This window comes from Cinclus cinclus, chromosome 17, assembly GCF_963662255.1.
Source record: "Cinclus cinclus chromosome 17, bCinCin1.1, whole genome shotgun sequence".
NCBI classification, from domain to species: domain Eukaryota; kingdom Metazoa; phylum Chordata; class Aves; order Passeriformes; family Cinclidae; genus Cinclus; species Cinclus cinclus.
This window is the reverse complement of record NC_085062.1, coordinates 1,044,687-1,065,996: the sequence shown is the minus strand read 5'-3', so window position 1 is coordinate 1,065,996 and position 21,310 is coordinate 1,044,687. Positions and strand designations below refer to the sequence as shown.

The following is a 21,310-nucleotide window of genomic DNA, read 5'->3' as shown; positions in this document are numbered from 1 at the left end:
GATGGGAGCTGATGCACCCACTGATGCAAACTGAGCATTTCCCCTGTGAAACAGCATCCTGTGAGCTGCTGCTTAACCCAGGTTTGCAGAGTGCCCTGGCAGTCCCTGCACTGGTGTGTGGCTGGGACTCTCAGCTGCCCATCAGGCGGTGCAGTTCCTCATGTGCCTTGTGCTCAGAGCCGAGTTGTTCATTAGGAAGTGCTTGAGTGTTTCTTTGCGTTCTGAGCTCAGTGTGTTGCTGCTCCTGCTGCAGAAGCAGGGGATGGACCTGACCTGCTGCAGAGCTGTGACTCAGCCAAAACCACTTTCTGACAGTTTTATGTGTGCTTGTTAACTGGCTTTCCATTAAAACAGAGGTGATCAAAAACTTAGCTCCCAAAGCACTGTTGTTTTATATACACATTTATGTCTGCTGTTCCCTAAGGTAAGGATTTTTAAGGTATTCCATTGTAATGAAGTCCCTGAAATACCATTTTAAAATATGGACCTGAATAAATAGAGTTTTCATCCCTGCACAGTCTGTGAGTTCACACCATAAAGCTCTATCTAGTTCAAGGGCACACAAGTGCAGAATTCTCACTCTGGTTCATCTCTCAGTCTTGAATGAAGTGGAGGCAACAGGCACTGAGGAGCTTTCCAGAAGGAAAAATCCATTTCCTGATTTGCTTATCACAAACAAACAAATGAACAAACAGATCATCCTCGTGTCAGACTTTTTCAGCTGACAGGAATTGTCTCAGATTTCAGGTAGGAATGACACAAAATAAATAGTGTGAGTTTGGGAAATTTACTTTATGTAAAATTGAGCTGTTCTATTCATAGTCCTAACTGGGACAGCTTAAATCATCTCTGCAGCCCTGAGCAGTAGCACGAAGCCAGCGTTTTTAAAGTCCAGAGGAGTGGTGGTGTGAAGGAGCAGAGTCACAATCTCCTGATGTGAAGGGAGACACAGAGATCCCTCCTGTGCCTGCCACTGCCAGCTCTGCAGGGCTCTAAACGAGGACAGCATCTCTTCCTTAGGGTTTCTGGGGGATGCAATTGCACTAACTGTGCCACTGCTCTCTGCTTGGATCAGCTGAACTCAGACCTCTGTACCTCCCTGAAAATCAGCTGTGTCACACAGTGTGTCTGTCTGCTACCTGCAGTGCTTATTGATTAATCTTACCTGGGAAGAATTGGATTTTTTTTGCTGCCTGCCCATCAGGAAACAAAAGCAAAATACGGACAAACTGTTGTTCATTGATCTCAAATTGGTGAGAAGATGCAGACAGCATAAAGAATCCAAAATTACTCAATCTAATGCTGCCTTTTAAGTCCTAGACATCATTTCTACAACCCTTGCACTTTTGCCTCTAGCTTCTGTTTTCCTTTTCTTTACTGCAGTCACATTCAGTCCTACTTTCTGCAGGAAATGAGAAGGGATCAATAAGGCTATCCCAGCTGGCTGGAATTAATACTTCCATTGGATCGAGCTGTATGTCATTTTCTATGAGTATGTATCATTTCCTCTTGCAGCATCCCCATATCTAACAATGCTATGGGATGGGTTACTTTGGGATTTTTAAGATGCTGAGGAGAGGTGGGGCCAGCTAACTTGCAGATTTTTTTAAGATCTCTGAGAAGTGTTAATATGAGGCTCAATAAATGCTTCTTAGTCTCAGCAGGAGGCAAATCCTGCTAAGCAAACAGAAACCTGCAGAACAAGAAGAATGTGCAGTAAGGCAGGTAACAAGTAAACTATTGGCTGCTTGGTGTGCTGATAACAGAATGCTGTCCTGGAAGAGGAGTGTCAGAAACCTCTGGAAAATTCTGTGTGAGAGCCAGGCTGATCAAAGTCAGGGTGTTGTGCCAGGGTTCAGTGAAACTGAGTTCCCTGGAAGGGAAAGGAGGGACAGCACCTCTGGCAGGGGGACACAGGATCCACTTGTGTCACCTCGTGGCTCTGCATTGCGTAACGTGTGGAATCTGGAGCTTGTGTTGTTCTTGTGGGGTATTTTGGGCACTGTTTTAAGTGTTGGTTCAGCTTTGTGATACTGCTCCATCAGAAGAAGACATCTTAAACAACAGTGAACATTTGAAGTGACAGCTGATTAAAATTCGGGTTGTTTAACATAACCACAAAGGCAGTTCCGCAGCTGAGCAGAGCCAGAGCTGTGCTCCCACGTGGAGGTGCCTGAGAAGGACACTCCAGGGCTGGGCTTTTGATGCTGGAGCTGCTCAGGACTGTGGCCAGCCTGTGTGCCCTCCCTGCAGGCAGAGCAGATGGAGGAGGGCAGAGAGGCACTGCCCAGGGGGAGCAGACCTGCTTCAGAGGCTGATGCTGTGCTCTGCTTGCAGCTGCCAGACAAATGGAATTTAAAGGCAGAGAAGTTACAGGTTTGTAAGGCTGCAGTGTGTGCTGAGCAGCTCAGGCTTTGAGCAGAGCTCACCTGTGGCCACCTCTGCAGAGCTGGAAGGGAGAACAAGGAACTGGAAGAACATTGCATGGCTTTGTCTGAGAAGGGGAATTCACTCAGCAGTGTCCATTGCTGGACTGTGCCTCCTCCTCTGGAATTAATGCACCAGTTCTCTCTAAACTGGAGTTTTCTCATTAGCTTTAGCTAACAGGTGATTGCCTGGGTTTAGCTGATAAATACACATCCCCTGTCCAAACCAATTGCAGACAACAAACATTTGTGGTTTTCCCTGGAGGGTGAATCGTCTCCACCTCCTCCTGCTGTCACTTGAAGGAGGTGGCAGCTGAGCAGGGGCTGCCAGAGCAGGCCAGGTTTGCACACAGAGCATGAGGTGGGATAGCTGTGACCCCTACAGAAAAACAGGAGGGGTTCCTCTTAATTGGCAGCTTCTAATGATGATTTCATCTGTAAAGAGAGTTCTGATACTTTTGGGGATACCTCATTCTTCACAAGCAGGTGAAATATTTGCTTAGCAGAATTGTGAATTGTTTAGGCTGAGCTCTAATTAATGAGCTGGTCAGGTGTTCCAGCTTGGACAGTGAAACGGTCGAGACACTGAGAAAATGCTTTGCTCTAATGGGATATAATGAGGGAGCATGGGGTTAAAAAATCACCATGCCTTCTGTAAGACTCAGTGTTTTAATGAACTGCCCCCAGACCTTAAAAACCCAGGAACTTTTCACCTTCAATTTGCTCTCAGATGCATGTTTGCCTTACCCTGCTCTCAGTTTACAGTTCATTATCCAGACAGATGCTCATCACTGAGGATGTTTGTCATGGAATTCATTAGGAATCTGTACTTGAAACTCTGGAGTTCTGCTGGAGGGAGATAAAGGCAGGGCAGGGTTAGCACAGTGCAGAGGACAAAGCTGGCATTCTGCTTCTGGCTCTCCCCTCTGCAGCTGCTGGAGGACATGGGGAGCAGCAGTGGGGATGGGATTTGATTTATCCAAAATCCCAGAACCAGACGGGTACCAGAACCTCACCAGAGCTTGGACCACCAAAAAAAAATGAGTTTAAAGCAGGCTTTAATGCCCCAGCTCTCCTGTGCTGCCATGTGCTGAGTGAATGCCCAGCACACCCCATGGCCCCATTGCTCTGGGGAGTCTTCAGACCCCAGTTCAGCTGCAGGGCCTGGCAAAGAGAATCCAGACAAGAACTGGGCTGCTCAAGGTGGGTTTTCCCCTCACAAACAAATCGTGTCTAATATTAAATGCTCCAGCACCACGGCATGACCACCAGCACGCTGGTGAGAGAGGGAATTTCAGCGGGCAAATGGAAAAAAAGCACCACTGACATTAATTTTAATCAGGTCCCAATCATCTCATTTGTCCTCTGCATTTTTTTTTTTCCTCTAGCAGAGCTGATTGTCTTTCTGCAAGATTTGTTACCTCACAGAACAATAATACAGGCTGTAATGATGTAATTTATGGCTGTAATTTGCTTTTGGAAATCCTCTATTAGTGAAAAATAGCACCAGTGCAGTTTTATTAATTGCAGTAGGTGACTGTTGAATGCTCAGTGTCAGTACCAGAGGAGTGACTGTGTCACACTCTGCTCCCCAGGGTCCTGTAGGAACAGAGCTCTGTGTCCTGTGGAGCCTGTGCAGTGAGTATTTTGCTTAAACTAAATAAGTGTAAAAATAATTCAAGTTCACTGGGAAGTTTGAGGAAATGGCAGAGGAAACGTTAGCCTGTAAATTCAGTTTTGAGAGACACAGCAGAGTGTTTCTGCACCACATAATGCGCTCACACACAGGATGGCTCTGCAGAATTGCACTTTTATTTACACCCCTGCCCCCAAACTGCTGCTAGCAGCTCAAACCTCGAGGTTCATTACTGAGCTGCAGTCTCGGTGTGCCATGCCAGGGAGAACCACTTCATCTCTCTTCCTTCTTTAATAATGTGGACATGTTTTACCTTGCCGTAACACTTTTATTTTCATTTGCATAAACCAGGCTTTACCAGGATGTAGCTTGGGAGGAGGGAGAGCACGCAAGTAAAAATCACCTTGTGAGATTTAAAGGTGAATTGTCTTCCTTTGGTGCTCTGAAGCAGTGCTCAGCTGGCTCAGGTCCAGAAGGCTTGCTGTAACCTCTCTGTGCTCTTGAGCTCTCATTTTGGGGAGCTGACAGAAGGCAGGAGCCTCCTGCTGCACAGATTATGTCAGCAGCAGAAACCAAACCCATCCGTCTCAGACCTGGGCGTCCTCAGGAATCATTTTGTCCAGGGTCCTGCATACCTTCTCTTCTCTTCTCTTCTCTTCTCTTCTCTTCTCTTCTCTTCTCTTCTCTTCTCTTCTCTTCTCTTCTCTTCTCTTCTCTTCTCTTCTCTTCTCTTCTCTTCTCTTCTCTTCTCTTCTCTTCTCTTCTCTTCTCTTCTCTTCTCTTCTCTTCTCTTCTCTCTCTTTTCTCTTTTCTCTCTTCTCTCTTCTCTCTTCTCTCTTCTCTCTTCTCTCTTCTCTCTTTTCTCTCTTTTTTCTCTCTTTTCTCTTTTCTCTCTTTTCTCTTTTCTCTCTTTTCTCCCTTCTCTCTTCTCTCTTCCTCTTTTTTCCTCTTTCCTATTTTCTCTTTTCTCTTTTTTCTTTTTCCTTTCCTTTCCTTTCCTTTCTTTTCCTTTCCTTTCCTTTCCTTTCCTTTCCTTTCCTTTCCTTTCCTTTCCTTTCCTTTCCTTTCCTTTCCTTTCCTTTCCTTTCCTTTCCTTTCCTTTCCTTTCCTTTCCTTTCCTTTCCTTTCCTTTCCTTTCCTTTCCTTTCCTTTCCTTTCCTTTCCTTTCCTTTCCTTTCCTTTCCTTTCCTTTCCTTTCCTTTCCTTTCCTTTCCTTTCCTTTCCTTTCCTTTCCTTTCCTTTCCTTTCCTTTCCTTTCCTTTCCTTTCCTTTCCTTTCCTTTCCTTTCCTTTCCTTTAAGTTTTTTACATGGCTTGCTGCTTGGTTGAGCCTCTGGTTTGGCTGCTGGAGCTGGGACAAAATGTCAATTGAAAAGCAGGGCTGAGAGGGGAGCTGCCAGCTGGCACAGGTATCCTGAGGCATATGTTTTAAGGATGCCTGGAAGCTTCAGGAGTCAGCTTGGTGTGGTAATAAATAAGTCATCCCAGGCTCAGTAATTCCTCCTCGCTGCTCTTACCTCATCCAAATTATGGGCTCCTCATTAAGCCCTGGGAGTCTCTGATATGCAAAAATAGGAATTGTCTGGCGGGTTGGGAGCCACATGTCTGTCTGCAGTTGGTTTCTGCCTCTCCTGGCTCTTTGGCTCAGGCCCACAGCAGGTTGACTCATCCTTAAAACGGATTCTTTAAAATGGACATGTATTTCTTGTGGTACAATGCAAGGGTTTGGCTGACAGGATCATTCTGCACTGCTGACGCTTTATGAAGGAAAATTCCCTGCTCAAAAACGTGGAAGCTGGTCTCCCCTGATTCAGTACTGGCAGGGCAGTTCTAGCCCTGAAGAGCAAAAATCAGAGTAATTCCACAAGTGAAGCCAGCTTTGTGGCTGGAGGTGATGTCTTTTATTAGGCCGTCCAATAGAGTTGGAAAAAAGAAGCCAGGCTCTCAAGCACACAGATCTTTTTTCAGCTCTTTCAGCGCTGGAAGTTGCTGTGAGATGCTCAGATAAAGTTAATGGTCGCTGGGATTGCTCCAGGTTACACTAACAAAGAAAATGGGGCTTTAAACAAATGGGTTTGATCCCTTTGTCTGTCATATCCCTGACTTACACAAAGATCAGAACAACCTTTTTCAAGGATGCTTCTCTAGCCAGAGCCTCCAGCAGGATGTGGACAAGCAGCCCCTGAAGGTAAAACATGTTTCTGCTTGAGGAAGGGGGAAATAATTGCATCTGTGGTTATTCATACTGTATATATTTAATTTTCTTCCTTCTAGATATATGCCAGGTTTAGTTTCTATAAGGCCCACCAGTCTATCAGACGTGTGTCTGATCAATAATTTAATTTTCCTGTGTCACTCTCTCATCTTTTTATCTGCAGTGAGTTTCTGATGGCTGTGCAGGATCTGCTCTCATTAAGGCAATAATCTTGGTCCTGTCCTCTGTGTGCTTTGCTCATGTAGAGCTGCTGTGAAGTCAGTGAAATCAATAAACCATTTGAAAAGGAAAAATAATTCAGGTACAAGGATAGGAAATAATAATGACTATTTTCTGCATTTTAAGAGCACTTTTTCATAGCAGTTGCACAAGAGTTTGTGGTGTCTTTGTCGCAGATTATATTATTACCCAGTTAGAGCAGCCCTGGGCTCATCTCATCTCATCTCATCTCACCTCTGTGCCTGGTGCCCTTCTCTCCTTTCAGGCTGCTCCAGTGTCCCCAGTCCCCTCTGGGAGAGCCTTCCTGGGACCTTCCAGCAGTGCAGAAAACACCAGAGGTGCTCAGCACAGCACAGGGATCCCTCACACAGTTTTTCCTGAGATGTCTGAGCAATTCAGGAGCTGCTTTGTGACTGCCAAGGCCACAACCTGCTGCAGCTTCTGAGGCTGTGTTACTGCCTTCAGTATCTGTGACAAATATTTCTCTTTGCCTGGAGTGTTCTAAGTGGCTGCATTCACTCTGTTAAATGCTTTTAAATATGTTTCTCTCCACTCTGTTCTCCAAGCACTCGTCTAAGGGTGCTTATTAGATAAAAAAATTTGGTGTATGGCAACCTGTTGGAGAGGTTTTCATGTGTCTGCCAGAGATGAAATGTGTCTAATTTATGCACTGCATACATGCATAAAACCAGAAGTTCTTAAGAGAACTTCGGACAGTTTATTGCTTGTATTTATCAAGTGTGAGTGTATTCAGAAGTACCTGCAAGTGTACTTACATCCATAAGCAGCAGTGCTCTGAAGCAGCAGCAGCAACGGTTCTCAAGTGTGCTGGTCTCAGAATAAGGGCTTTTAACCTGTCACTTCACAGATTTTCATCTGTTTCCATTTTCTATGCTAAAAAGAGCCAGTTACGGTGCTGGAGTTGGAATATCTCAGATAATCACTCACATTTCAAGCCATAACGACAATTTTTTCTCTCAAGATAATATGTTTCCTATCTAAGTGCTTTCTTTTCTCAGTCAATTTAGCCAAATATTGAAAGGGAGGACTGAATTGTCACAAAGTGGAGCAGGTAGTTTCTGGGTTACAAATAAGCATCTTCTAAAAAAAGTCTGGGGTTTTTTTTGGTTTTTTTTGTTTTTTATTTATGCATATGCTTGGAGAAATAAAATGTAGGCTTCTGCTTCCCATCTTCTCCAGTCACTTTGATGTCCTTATTCTGTATTTAAGTGGTTATAGAAAGATGAAATATAGGGTTCTGTTTCCCATCTCCTACAGTTGTCCTTAAATATTTTTTTTTCATGAGTTTTAATAGGTTCCAGAATTGTTTCCTTTGAAGTCATTGCAGTTCCAGACTCTCAGCAGGAAATACCATCTTTCTTTGCAAATACAGATTGGCCCTGAATCCTGACATGGCTGTTCCAGTCAACAGAAAGCAGAGACAGCTTTGCTGTAATATGTGGGGTTTATATATTTAATTTTATTTATTTCTTATTATTCAATATTTGAGCTGTTCCTGATGGAATTTGGTGCCGCAGCTCCTGCAGGGCAGAGGGGCCCCAGCCAGAGGCTCAGCACTGGTGAGACACACTGACAATGATAAACACTCAGAAAAAACAAACTGCAGCCATTTACAGCTTTAAAGATGCTGGAGGAATACACTATCTTAACATGAAAACATTGATTTTGTTTCATGTCCTTATTAATTTGCTTTTCCCATCACCTTTCTGCAGGTTTTAAGATAAAACAGAGGGTTTATGCATTTAAAAAAAACCACGAAGAATCAGTTATTCACCCACAATGCTGAGGATCAGTTGATCTTGGTGTGTAAAATCTCACCAGTCTCTGCTCAGCACTGACACCCAGCACGTGGAGCCACGATGGGGCTGCTTTTAGAGAAACACTAAATTCATATTCAGGCAGTGGAACTTGAAAAATAATAATTCAAGTGCTTAGATCCTTATTTCACAAGGGAGAGGAAATAAGATTTCCTGGTTAGTCTCAGTGCCTGTGGCAAACTCATACAGCTCCAAAATTAAGTTCTGAATTGGTTTTATGAGCTGCATATCATAAAGTTTGTATAGCAAATACAGTGAAGTAAATATTTACCTCTGAAACCAATTTGTTGAAAGAGATCTGAATTTGATTCTCAGTTGTTCAGAAGTGGGAGAGGTGACAGGAGCTCAGAGGCCTCGTGGTTCTGTGGTTCTGCTCTCTGCACCTGCCAAGGGCTCTCCAATCCACAGTCCCCAGTTCCAGAGCTGAGCATGAAGAGAAGGACTGGTTATCCCCCTTCAGCAGGTCCCAGAAAGCTGCCCTGGCTGCCAGGATAATTCTGTTCCCATGAGCTCTACAGGAGCTCAGCCCTCAGCTCAAAGCAGGATTTCTCAAAATTTGTCCCTTTTGGAAGGTTCATCCTGATCATAACCCAGGCTGTGCCCACTGCTCGTTTTCCTGCTGGCCAGAACATCATTTATGGCCTTTTCAGATAGAATGCTGGTAAGATTTTACTTTTTTAAATTCAAAATTGCAGTAATCCTGCTGTCACAGTAACGTGGGTAGAGCGCAGAGCTCTGTCCCTGCCCTGGGTCAGCGTGGCCGTGGTGCCACACACAGACCTGAGCAGTGCCAGCATCTCACATCACCAACTGCAAGCAGAACAAAGCAATTAAGTGCTCCAGCCTCTTCCTCCTTTGTAATGGACGCTCACTTCTGACAGATGATAGAATTACATTTAGCAGCACAGTGTGCATCTGCTGAATCAAAGTAATCATTGGTGGTGCTCCCTTCTGCACGTCTGAATGCTAACAGGATGGATTCACTGCAAGGAGAGTGGGGATTAGTCATCCACGATCCTGAGATACTTCTCTGCATCCCTGTCTTAATATATTCTACATCTCCCCTTTTCTGTCTGCAGAGTGTAATTTATCAGGGACTCAAAAATTCCACTAGCCGGGCATTTGAAAACTGTACAAGCAGGGAAGAAAATGGAATGGTTTGTTGCTAATGTAGGGGGCTGGTAATTAAGATTTATGTTAATGTGGAGACTAAACAGAGACAAGACCGTTGATTAAAAGGGCATTGCGTTTGCAGAACACCGAGTTCCCATTTTGAAGAGACACTTAGATCTTCATCATAAATTACCCTGTCCACAAAAGCTACAGGGAAGATTTGCTGGACCCAAAAAAATCCCATCCCAGCTCTGCTTTCTGTCCTGCTGGCCCCAGAAGCTGCCGCTGTTCTGCAGTGCTGCAGCCCCAGGAGAGGCTGGTCAGGGCCCCAGCCCAGCCTGAGCACTGATGGTGAGCTCTAAGGATGGGCTCTGATGGTGAGCTCTAAGGATGGGCTCTGATAATGAGCTCTAAGGATGGGCTCTGATGGTGAGCTCTAAGGATGGGCTCTGATAATGAGCTCTAAGGATGGGCTCTGATAATGAGCACTAAGGATGGGCTCTTGGCGTCAGAACCACTCGCCTGGCCAGGTGGGAAAGATGAGTCTGAGTCCCTTCCTTGTGTCCCTGGTCCCACATTCCTCCCTCCAGCTCTGCAGGCTCCTGGAGCCCCCCAGCCTCCACCTCTAGGTCTGTCCACCTGAGATGTTTGGGCTGGGTTTGTTCTCCAGGGCAGGGACTGCTTTCCTATTTAATTTCTGTGCCATTTAACAGAGCTTTAACCAAGAGGAGATACCTCCCAGTGTGTCGGGTGGAATTAGCATCCAGGAGAAACTTGGAGCTCCTTTGTTCTCCTGTCCTCCTCAGAAACAGATGCAGAATCAGCAACTTCTATTCACTGAGTCTGTTTCTTACGTAGATTTGGAATGGCCCAAATCTTCTCCACAGTTCATTTGTTCCTTAGCTAACGTTTTCCTTGGCAGTGTGGACCTTGGAGTCATGGAGTGACCTGGATTCCACCTGGATCCATCTTGGGAAGCTGAGGGATGCTGTTAAAGAAGCAGCCTGTCCCCTTTTGGCTTCCCTCCTGAGCAGCATCACCCCATTGCTGTTCCTTGTTCACTTGGCATTACTCGTGAAGTAAAAGCCCTCATGTTTTAAAGTGATAAATGGAACAGAGCAGGATTGAGGTGTGATGGGCCAATAGTGTTGGAATCAAGTGGAAGAGCAGCCCAGAATCCAGCCAACAAAATTTGCCCTTCCCCACTTCTGCAGACCAAGGAGTTTGTCTCATCCTCATGCTTGGTCTGCAGGAACACTCCTGTTCTCCTTCAGGATGTGCTGAGAATGTAAAAAGCAGGTTATCAGCTTCTTTCCCCTCTTGTACCCAGTGCCTGTGGATGTGGAGTGCCAGAGGACCCAGTTGGCAAAACGCACAATGTATAATTTACTGTTAATCGTAGGATTATGTAGATAAACAGAGTCTGCTGCCTAACAATGTTATTCCGTTAATCAGCTGTAATCTTAGCAGCATGAACAGCTTCAGTGCCCACCCTCTGTGTTCCCAGGCTCCAAGTCAGCAGCACAATGCCTGCAGTGCAGCTCTGATGCACAGCTCAGTGCCCCTCTGGGATAGCTGTTTGTGCTGCTTGCAGCTCACAGCTCCCCCGTCTCCATCTCCTCCTCCTGCAGACGTGCTGCCAGGATGGCACTGTTCCTCAGGGTGACGGGTGAACCTGGAGCTCTCCTGGCTGGGCTCTGTCCTTGTTCTCTGACACAGATGCTGGGTTCGTTTTCAAGCAGACAGTGCCCAGCTGCCCCTTCCCCACATGCTCTTTCAAGCAACTTTCCCTATCAAAACAGAAATGGCATTTTTGTTGAAATGGCCAATGTTGGCCAGAAATGGCCAGTCTTTCAGGTCTGTGCCACAGGTTTGTCACTGGTGCCGTGGCTGTGAGGGACAAATCTGAATGCTGAGCCATGATGAACATCATCCTGGGAGGCTCCACTCACAGAAATTCCAGCCTGCAAACTGGACCATTCTCACGACCTCAGGTTCCCATGGATTTCTCTTGATAACACCATCTAATCGGATTTGGAGTTTAATTAAACAGCTGTCACTTTGCTTCCTCATTCTGCCACAATTTAATGTTGAATTAGTTCCTGAATCAGTCATGGCTGAATGCTTGCCTTCTTACAATCGAGAAGTTGGAAGAACATAAGGTTTTCTCTTCAGCTAAATCCAAGCAATACTTTGTGTTCTTGCTCTTCGTGCAGAGCTCCCACTGCCATCGGTGCAAGTTCCCTGGCTGAAAAGGCATGGAATAAAATGTGAGATTGCTGCAGTCAGCCCTGGGGTTTCCTAGCTCTGAATGACCAGATGTGAGCACAACCTTCTCAGCTCTGCCTAGAGCACTTTTGCTTTAGGGATATTCTTTTCCCTTTCTAAGGAAGAAGTGTTTTTTCTGAAAACCAGTCCTGCAGTTTGCTCTGGAGTAGTGCAGTGAGTGCAGCTGTGGAAGGAAATGTTGAGGCCAATACTGCTGCTAGTGGACTTCATCCAAATTAACCCTGACACAAGCAAGAGCAGAGTGTGAGTGGAGGTTCATGGTGCTGTGAGCTGTAACAGCAGCTCCAAGGAGGAAAGCTTGGAGATCTCTTAGGGAGTGGTGGTTTTGCATCAAGTTCTGTCAGTAAATTTTGAAGTAATTTCTTACACACAAAATTCAATGATTTGCTTTCAAACATCTCCTTTGATACCTCCTTGAGCCTGACCACTAGAGTTTTCCTCTACTCATTAGAGGAGAATTTGTTCTTTAATTATACTGTTTGTTAATCAAATACATTTGAATAGTAATTATTTCCTTCATGTGTTGTATCCATTGAAGGGATGCCCTGGTAACAGGAAAGACCATCCTGGCTGGGAGTTTGTGGATGTTCTTCAGGCAGGAAAACCAACTCAGCCTCTGCAATATCAGAGTCAGATGTTGTTGGGATTTGGGCATCGTGCTCCAGGACAGCTGGAGGCTTCCACAGTCAGAGCTCCAATGTCCCTTGTTTCCATGAGGATTATCTGTGTGGCTCTCTGTTTCAAATCTGGAAGTGCCAGCCCTGACTTTTTAGAGTTTGCAATTTACTTACAGGAACTTCTTTCTGACCTGGATACTGATGCTGATTTACAGTGCATCTTCCTTCTGTTTTCTCAATTTACTCTACTTCCCTCATTTTTAAATTTCTTGGGGAACAAGTCCAAACACTGCTATCAGATGCTTTCAGGTTTTTTGTCACACAAAATAAATTTCATCTTAAAACTCTACTTGCTGCCTGCACAGAAAGTAGATAAGTTCTTGGGGGATTTTAAAAATTAAAGAATGTGGAAATGGCCAAGATAGTGTGATTTTGAAAAGTGCCTTCATTTTAAATGAATTCGTAGTCTCTCTGAAAGTTCCTTAGGAGTGTTGTTTGTGTACTCCTGAATTAGCCTGCAATCAGGCCAGTATCTTGCATTCAAAAATGAGACCCAGAAGGCAGCAGCTCTGGTGGGTTTCCTGTGCTGCTGGGAGAGCAGTTGTTCTGATGGTGCCTGACATACCCTTGATACGCTGCTTGTGCTTACCTGGGGATGTTCAGGGGTGTTGCAGGGAAACAAATCTGGGTGCTGAGCCAGAGCCATGTGGCTCACAGACAGACAGACAGACAGACAGTCTCTGCTTGAGCTCCTTTTATTTTTTGCCTGTTTCAGTTCAGCTTTTGAGGAGTCTTGGGGCGTGGATGTTTTGCTGCACTGCTCAGAGTTTTCTGTCAGTTCTTGTGGTGCAGACAATGGGTGATTCTCCCTGAATTGCCTTTGGCTTTATTGCAGCAATATAAAAGGAACACAGAGAGCTGTGCCATGAGGCTATTCCATATCCAGGGATATAGGATACATGCTTTTCTATTTTAGTTCTAAACAACAAAGACAATAAAGTCAAGGCTTTGTTCCTTAGTTCCTTTTTCTGGTTTGTTTTAGCTACCACAGGGCTCTTAGAGCCTGAGGAGGGGAAGTGGCAGAGCTGAAAATTGCTTTTAGTATAGTGTGTAATATATTAATTGCTTATACATCAATATTTCTTAATCTGTGTAATACCCATGAGTTCTGGCTGCTTTCAGGGGAGGTGAAGGCAGAAGGGTTCCATCCCTGCTCAGAGCTGTGGCTGGATGGGCACCAGTCCCTTCCCAGGCCTGGGGATCTCTGATGCTGCAATAGCAATGATTTAGGGTTCTTACATTTCCAGAACACTCAACGTTCCTTTTTAGCATTTCCTTTTAAGTTCGATGGGATTTCTTAAGAGAGCTGCAGGAGAACCCGAGAAATAACAAGTTTCCAGATGAAAAGAAAATCTGACCTAAATTTCAGACTCACTATACTTGAATTGAAAACAGTTTCCTCAGTATCAGTGCTCCATTTTGCTGCTGTTGACATCAGTGGCTGCAGTCCTCATGACTTCAGTGCTGAGGAATTTGCTGAATATTTTATTCACTTTATACTGAAAGCTGAAGAGTTGGAGAAATCTTTGAAGTTCTTCCTGCATGGTACAGTTCAGGAGTTCCAAGTGTTAGCCTGGTTGATGGTGCATTGAAAGGCTTTTATATGCCACAACCCCAGTTCAGACTTCAAATTTCCTTGTTGCTTCCCCTGCAGTTAACAGCATCACTAACTCCTTCTGGGTTCCTTACATTGCTTCATTGGCCGTATCAGAGGAAATTCAATAATCTTGAAGCAGTTCCAGACACAAAGTTCACGGAGAGGCCCCCTCTTTGCACTGGGCTTGGATTCACAGAGCAGCATGTGTACTTTGGGGGCTCTTGTGTCCTTACCCAAACATTCCCAGTCAAGTCTACATCAGTAAAAACTCTGAAATCACATGTTGGAAGGTGAATATTGCGAATAACCCCACGTATCTCAAAAGCAGAAGATGCCTGACCCGAGTTTAGCTGCAGCACTGCATGTTTGTTTAGATAAAACACAGCTGTGGTTTCATTACCTTTGTCTCTTTGGAGATGGACTGAGCTCTCCAGCCCCTCCGAGGTGAGGTGACCTGTGCTGTGCTTTGTTCTGCAGGACACAGAGATCCTGAACACGGCCATCCTCACGGGGAGGACGGTGGCAGTGCCCATCAAGGTGGTGTCCATCGAGGAGAACAGTGCTGTGACAGACATCTCTGAGTCTGTGGAGTGCAAATCCTCCGGGGAGGACGTCATTAAAGTGAGTTCATGCCACCCAGTGGCTTCTGCATTTTTGTGTTTTGTATGCAAGAAGAAAACAGCCTGGAATAACCACTGAATGAGCTCCTGCAAATTAATCGTGCTCCTGCTGCAGGAGTAAAGAGAGGGATTTTTGGGAAGAGTGGGGTGCAACTGTGCGGCCACCACACCCAGCTTAATTTTTATCGTGTCCTGATTCTGAAGTGCCTTGGTAATTTCCCCTCAAGTCCTCTGTGCATGGATTCCATTCACTGCCAAAGCAGCTCTGCTGTGAGCGCTGCTCCTCCAGATGTTCAATCACCTTTCCAGCTGTGCCTCTCAGCCCCACAGCTGCCTGGGTGGGGTGGGGTGGGGTGGATGAGCATTGCCCAGCACGAGTGGAGCTGCAGGAGCTGCCAGCCTGCTGGGAGCTGGGCTCAGTGACACTGGCTGGGGCAGCACAGCCCTTGTGCTGCAGCCACACTCCTTCAGGGAATTCCCACTTGTGCAGGTGCTGCCTTTGGGGACCACCTGAAAACAGAGGGCAGACAGAGCTAAGGGAATACATAGTTATATATAAATAGCAGTTCTGTTTATTGAAGGGCCTTCAGGTACATTTGGGGCAGACAAAGCCCCCCAGGGCTGCACCCAAGAATGGACAACGGGTCACAGGTTTTCACATTTTTGTAAGTTCAGTCCATTTGGGTATTTGGGTTAATCTCCCAGTTACAACTTCAGGTAATGGAGTCATTTACCCCAAGTTTTCTCCCCCCAGTTCATTTTTGTTTCCATCTCTGGGGGCCTGAGGCAGAGAGGTGTCCTTGATTCCCAGCCTGGAGAGGAATTGTTGTGTCTGCCCAAAATGGGAGAGCAGCAGCTCACACTGCACATGGAGTTTAGAGTTCTACACTGAAGAACTGCAGGATAGCAAATACACGAAAAATACAAAAGCTGAAATCCTAAGGCATCACAGAAGCTGTCTCCTGTGTGTTTGGAAAATATGCAGAACCTCTGGAGAGGTGTGGCTGTGACACAAGTGCTAACTGCTGGAAAACATACACCTGGCTGAAAAACACAGCTCAGTTAAATGCTTGGAACAAAAAGGTTTTCTCATCTCATCATAACGGAAAAAAAGGGCTTTTTAATTTTTTTCCCATCTAGAATGTTCTTGTTTCCACAAAATTTCTTTCTTTATATGGGGAAGTGGTTTGGGGTTCAAGGTAAATTGACATCTTCAATTGGTTCAGATATTAAAAAGCACTCAGAAAGCTTCAAATGAGCACAGAGGCCTTTCATCCTTAATTCATTTTGAAATTCTCCATCAAGCTTTTATGTTCAATTCTTTAGAAATATCATCTTCCTCTGTGAAATCCTGGTGTAGAGACCTTGTTGGGAGTAGCCTTTCTGCTTAAAAATAAAATCCGGTCATCATAAATTATGTCTTTTGGACAAAGCCCAAGAGGTACAAGGGCTGTGTGCATGAGTTTATAGTTCATGTAACGTCTGTAGATTTCCTTAAACCACAAATTTAAGAAAAAAACATCGAAAAAGGAGTTACTGATGGAGAGCTATTGAGAACAATTTAATAATGACACATATTATCATCTGGAGGATCAGGCAGATGTTTTTGTGTGCTTTTAATTGTATGGGTTTTCTGGTAATTTGGATTCAGCCAAACCTGACAGAGTGAGGCCAGAAGCTGAAGATGCTCAGTGCCTGTCTGTAATATTTAGTTATCAAATAAATGTCTCTTTGTATGGTTCATGTAAAGAGCTTAAAAGTAATGCTCCTGCCCAGCAAGTGCCCAACAGCTCAAAGCTAATTTATATTAATTTTTACTTCAGCTGGGCTGAATGAAATTGTTCTCAGTAACAGAACCCCGTGGAAATCTGAAATTAAGATCTATCTGCAAAGAGCAGGTAACTGTGCCAGTGAAACTCACAGTCCCAGGGCAGCTCAGTGCACGGTTTGTGTCCTGTCTGAATGTGCTGACTGCTGCTCCTTTTGCTTCATTTATTGTCTCATAGTTCCCAGTCTTTACTTCCAAATTTACAGCTGGTTTCATGAACTTTAAATGCTTCTGAGTGCTCGAGACCTTCACGCAGTGGTCCGACCTTTTAAAAGTGGACACAGAATTTATTATGGCACTAAAAAGGAAGCAAAAGCCAAATTTGATTTGGCTAAGCTGGAATTTACCAATAGAATCCATCTGTCTGGATCCATTAACAGCAGTTGCAGTTGCATGCACAGGCTCCTTCCCACCTGCTGGGAATTCAGCTGGAACTGGCAGCTTTTGCTGATGCTTTTGTGCAAATTTGGGTTTCCTGGGTCACCTGCAGGGACAGGTGTGGTTTCCTGCAGTGAGGAACACAACAAATCCCCTTCCCCTGGAGGTTTGTGGTTTATGTGCAGTAGCTGATGAGCTGAACATACAGTTCCCTCTGACCACACCCCAAAATAACCTGACAGCCCTGGAAAGCAGCAGCTGCTTGCTCTGTGAGCCCAAAGCCAGCAGCCTGGTTCTCTGCTGGCTCCTGCTTCCCCTCCTGGTGCTGTGTGAGCACAGAGCCACGTGTGTCAAACTGAACAGCTTTCAACCCAGGGAAGAAAGTCCCAGCATGGAAATGCCATTGTTTCGCTGCTCTGAAGCCCCAGGACTGTGAAGGTTTTGCTTCTGGCAGATCTATTGTGTTATATTGTGGACAGGATAGCAAATACAGAGTCCACCTCCTTGCCCTCCTCCACACTTTCCCTGGTCCTGTGATTTATGGGATCGATGTACATCAGCAGAGCAGCAGAACTTCAGAGGAGCTTTATAAGAAATGAAGCTTTGCCACACTTGCGTCGGGTGCCAGTAAAGCAAATAGGGCAGCAATGGATGGAGCTTTCCCAGGAGATGATCCGTCAGGAGTGGGCACCACCACTGCCCCAGCAGCCAGCCTCTCTGGAAACTGGAATTCAGAATGGGCATGGACTGAGGTACACTCAGCAGTAAAAGTTGTAAATACCTTGCCATCACTTAACAGGCAGAAATTTCAAGGGCAGCTGAAGAAACTTGTAAAGCATATTCTTGCAGACTTCCCTCCCTGTTATCTCGTGCCTTCAGCCAGCTCCCTGCCTGCACTGGGGATGGAGAACCAGTACAACCCAAATGAAAAATCAGAGCAGCAGCAGCAAGCACCTCAGGTTCCACAGAAAGTGCTTCAAAATCACCTCCAAAGCTTCAGGAACAAGACTGGGAAAGGAAGTAGGAGAAACAACTCCAGCCTTGTGCCAGCTGCAGATCTGATGTGGGAGGGTGATCAGTTTGCTCCAGACCTTTCTGAGAAATGCAGTCAGAAGAGGAAGGATGGTTTGATTCTAGTTTGCTTTTCTGTCCCTGGTTGTAATTTACCCGTTGTGAATCTGTGGACTGTAGATACACACCGAGTTAAGAAATGACAAACACTGGGATGGTCTCAAATGCACAACTACTGCCCAAACTGAGTAGATGGAATTAAAAGTCATTTCACCCTGGGATCCTGTCTTGCCAAGCAAGATATCTGGGGCTGTGCTGCATATATGGGCTGGCATATCCCCAGTGAGCAGGAGCCAAGCTCTCTGTTCGTCCCCATTTCCAGAAATTGCTTGACTGGAGAGTGCACAAAACAAGGCAAATTCGGGGTTCTGTGATGATGTGAGCTGCAGAGCGCTCCCGTGGCTCAGCACAGCCACAGCTCAGCTCCAAAAGGCAATCACTTGGGATAAAAGAGATGCCCTCCAGTCTCAGCTGGCATTCTGTGCCCCTGTTCCTCTCAGTTCTGTCGTGGTGAATGATACTCAGTTAGTTCAACGTACTGCTGCTCTGCAAGGCTGCCTCTGAAATCTTTGTAATGAGGTTAGTTAATGTACGGCCTTTTCCCTAAGAAAAGCTCTCTTGCTTTGGGGGGTTTCTGCTTAGTTTTGCTAATCTGGCTGCTGATACTGAAAATGCAGACCCTGCTCAGCAGAGAGAGCCCAAATTGCATCCAAACCATGGCTCTGGTTTTACAGATTGTCTTCTTCAGGGCTCCGGGGCTGTGCTGTTAGTGAGTATTGCTGGGAGCCTTGCCTGAGGACTGGCCCAGGGTCTGAATCCACATTTGTGATGTGGCAGCTGCTCAGAGCACAGAGCACACAAAACACACAGCCCTGGTGTCCACAGACAGCTGAGGATTGCTCCTTCTGAGGGACCCAGAAATAATAAACAGTTTATAAAACCTGCTAATAAAAACAGTATTAATAAAAGTTTCTACTGCCCTGCTCCCTGTGCCCAGAGTGGGAATTGCTGTTCCTCAGCTACTTCAGGGAACAGATCCATTCTTCAGGTGGGTCACAGGTGAAGAGCGCTCTCGGGGTTATTCTTGGATGTGATGTGGGAGCAGCAATCCTTTCCTGTACTAAGGTGAGAGTTTTTCTGCAGGGCTGTATTTTCCCCTGTGCTGGCAGGCAGCTCCTGGCTGCATTTTCAGACCCACTGAGCTCCAGCTGCACCTCTGGGAGCCAGGGATGGCTCTGGCAAGTCCAGTCCCTCGAGCAATTAGCAGCTCCTGGAATGGAGGTTTCCATTCTGAAGGCTGCTCTAACAGTGTCACAAAGCTGTAAATAGCATGGAAAGAGCTCAGGTCTGAAGCTTTAACTTTTATCAGACTTAAACAGTTTAATTTGAAAAAATGAATAGTGTGGGCCTTGAGACAGCTTTGGTTTTCCATTAGGTTACTGATTATTCAGGATTATGCAGCCAGGCATTGAAATCCTTCTTAGGAAGCCTAATGTTCATGTAGCAGAGGATTTCCTTTGTGTATAAGACCATGGTGTTTAATTGGAATCAAGGCTAGAGAGCCACATGGAGTCTCTCTTTCAAAACCTGTGGAATTTAATAGAGGATAATTCCCTTTCGACAAAGGACGTTGTTAAAAAGAAATCTTAGGAGAAATTCTATAGCAATGAATACCCAAACATAGCCACGAATATCCAAAAAGCTCGTGGAATGATTATCGCTGTCTAATATTTCCTATAAATTACGTGTTGGTCTGTGGTGAATAAGTGATGCTGGTGCTCTGTTCCTTAATGGAATGAATGGCTGCTCCTAGAGCTTGACCTCCATGAGCTCCAAGTGCCTTCCTGGTGTGTCAGAGTGATGGCACTGAGCTAAACACAAGGAGTCTCACGTATGAAAAGGGCTGAACACCACTATTCTTTACTGATTATCCTGTAATTTATTTTTTTTTTTCACTGAAACTGAGATTCCTCTTAAGAGGTGCTGGAAAAAGCTCTGCTCTTAGAAGTGCTGTCATAAATATTTAAACATTTATGTAACCTTTGAATGTTTTAGCTACATTTACATTAGTGTAACAGAAATGGGTAAATGGGTTTACAGACAAAAATGCAAGATTCTGAACCTGATGGATACAAGCAGGACATCCACTGTTACCACATCTCCTCATTTCTGCTCTCTTCTAAAACCACGCAGACTTCTACCCAGAAAATGGACTGATGCCTCTCAGTTTTTCAGTCTCCATAAACCTGACAGGATTGCTGCATTAAAAACTTCCCTTTTTGTCCCTCTGATCTGTCCTTCAGAGACTGGGCTGGTATCTCCAGAGGTGAAAACATCTGGGAGAATAAACAAGCTTGGACTAGAGTAGACTCACAGAGGCAGCCACTCCTGTTTTTTAGGTTTAGAGTTGTTCCTTCCACTCCTGTGTACAACAGGCACGGACCAGGACAGACAGAGCTTTGGGTTCACTGTCTCAGGAAGGCAGCTTTAGCTTGGATGTGACATGAAATTTATCTTGCTAAAACCACCTGACTCCACCAGTAATTGGAGGAAGATTCCTCAGGAATCTCTAGTGGAATTCAACCCAGCAAACCCAATATTCTCCAGGGGTGCCAGCAGCCCCTCTGTGCTGTGGTGTCCGAGGCAGAGCCTTGTCACATCCTTTGTGACAAGCAGCTCCTGCTCCCTTCCTGCAGTCCTGCAGGACAGAGCTCGTGGGGAGATCAAAAATCTGAAATGAGGGAGTGAAGGGAGACCCAGAGATTCTGCATTGGACTGGTAACAATTCCAGGAATATCCTTAAAACTCATCTGCAGATGGCCAGGGGAGAGGGTTGTTCCTGCCCAGAGCACAGAGTGCCACAGGTAGCAGCTCAGGAGTGACTCTCTCTTGATTTCCAGGCAGCAGGTTTCTCGGTCAGCTCGATCAAATGTGATTTGTTGGAGAAAGAATCTATGCAAGTCATCTGGAAAGGCAATGGCCTTTGTTACAAGGGGGCACAAAAATATAATACCAGGAAAAAGACAAAGGAGGAACCTCTAGGGAATTGTGCTTAGCCCTGTCTTTTGCTGTCTGCTTCTTTATTTTAGTTTTGATCTAGAGAAAGATGTTAGGAAAATAAACAAAAAAAAAAAGGGAAAAGTGGTTGAATGCAGCTTAATAATGAAAGAAACTGCTGAAATAGCATCAGAGAGCTCTTTAAAATGCAAAACTTCTTGCTGATCTGCTAAGCAGGAAAGAAAAAACCCAATCACTTAAAGGTGGTGCCTAAGCAGGCTTTCCCTTCATCACTGCTCACTTCTTCTGATGCCAGAGATAAAAAGCACGTTCAGAGGGAGGATGTTTTCATAGTAAAAGCATAAATACTACAGGAGATGAGAGACACATCACTGCTCACAGTCTCC

At 45.3% G+C, this 21,310-nt stretch overlaps 1 protein-coding gene across 1 annotated transcript in view; it reads left to right on the top strand.

Annotated features, from left to right (window-relative positions):
• Positions 1–21,310, top strand: part of TMEM132C (transmembrane protein 132C) — a 119,428-nt gene that overhangs the window by 82,786 nt on the left and 15,332 nt on the right. The window contains exon 4 of the mRNA XM_062504084.1: positions 14,487–14,630. Coding sequence (XP_062360068.1) covers positions 14,487–14,630 — 144 coding nt within the window. The remainder of the gene's footprint in view (positions 1–14,486; positions 14,631–21,310) is intronic.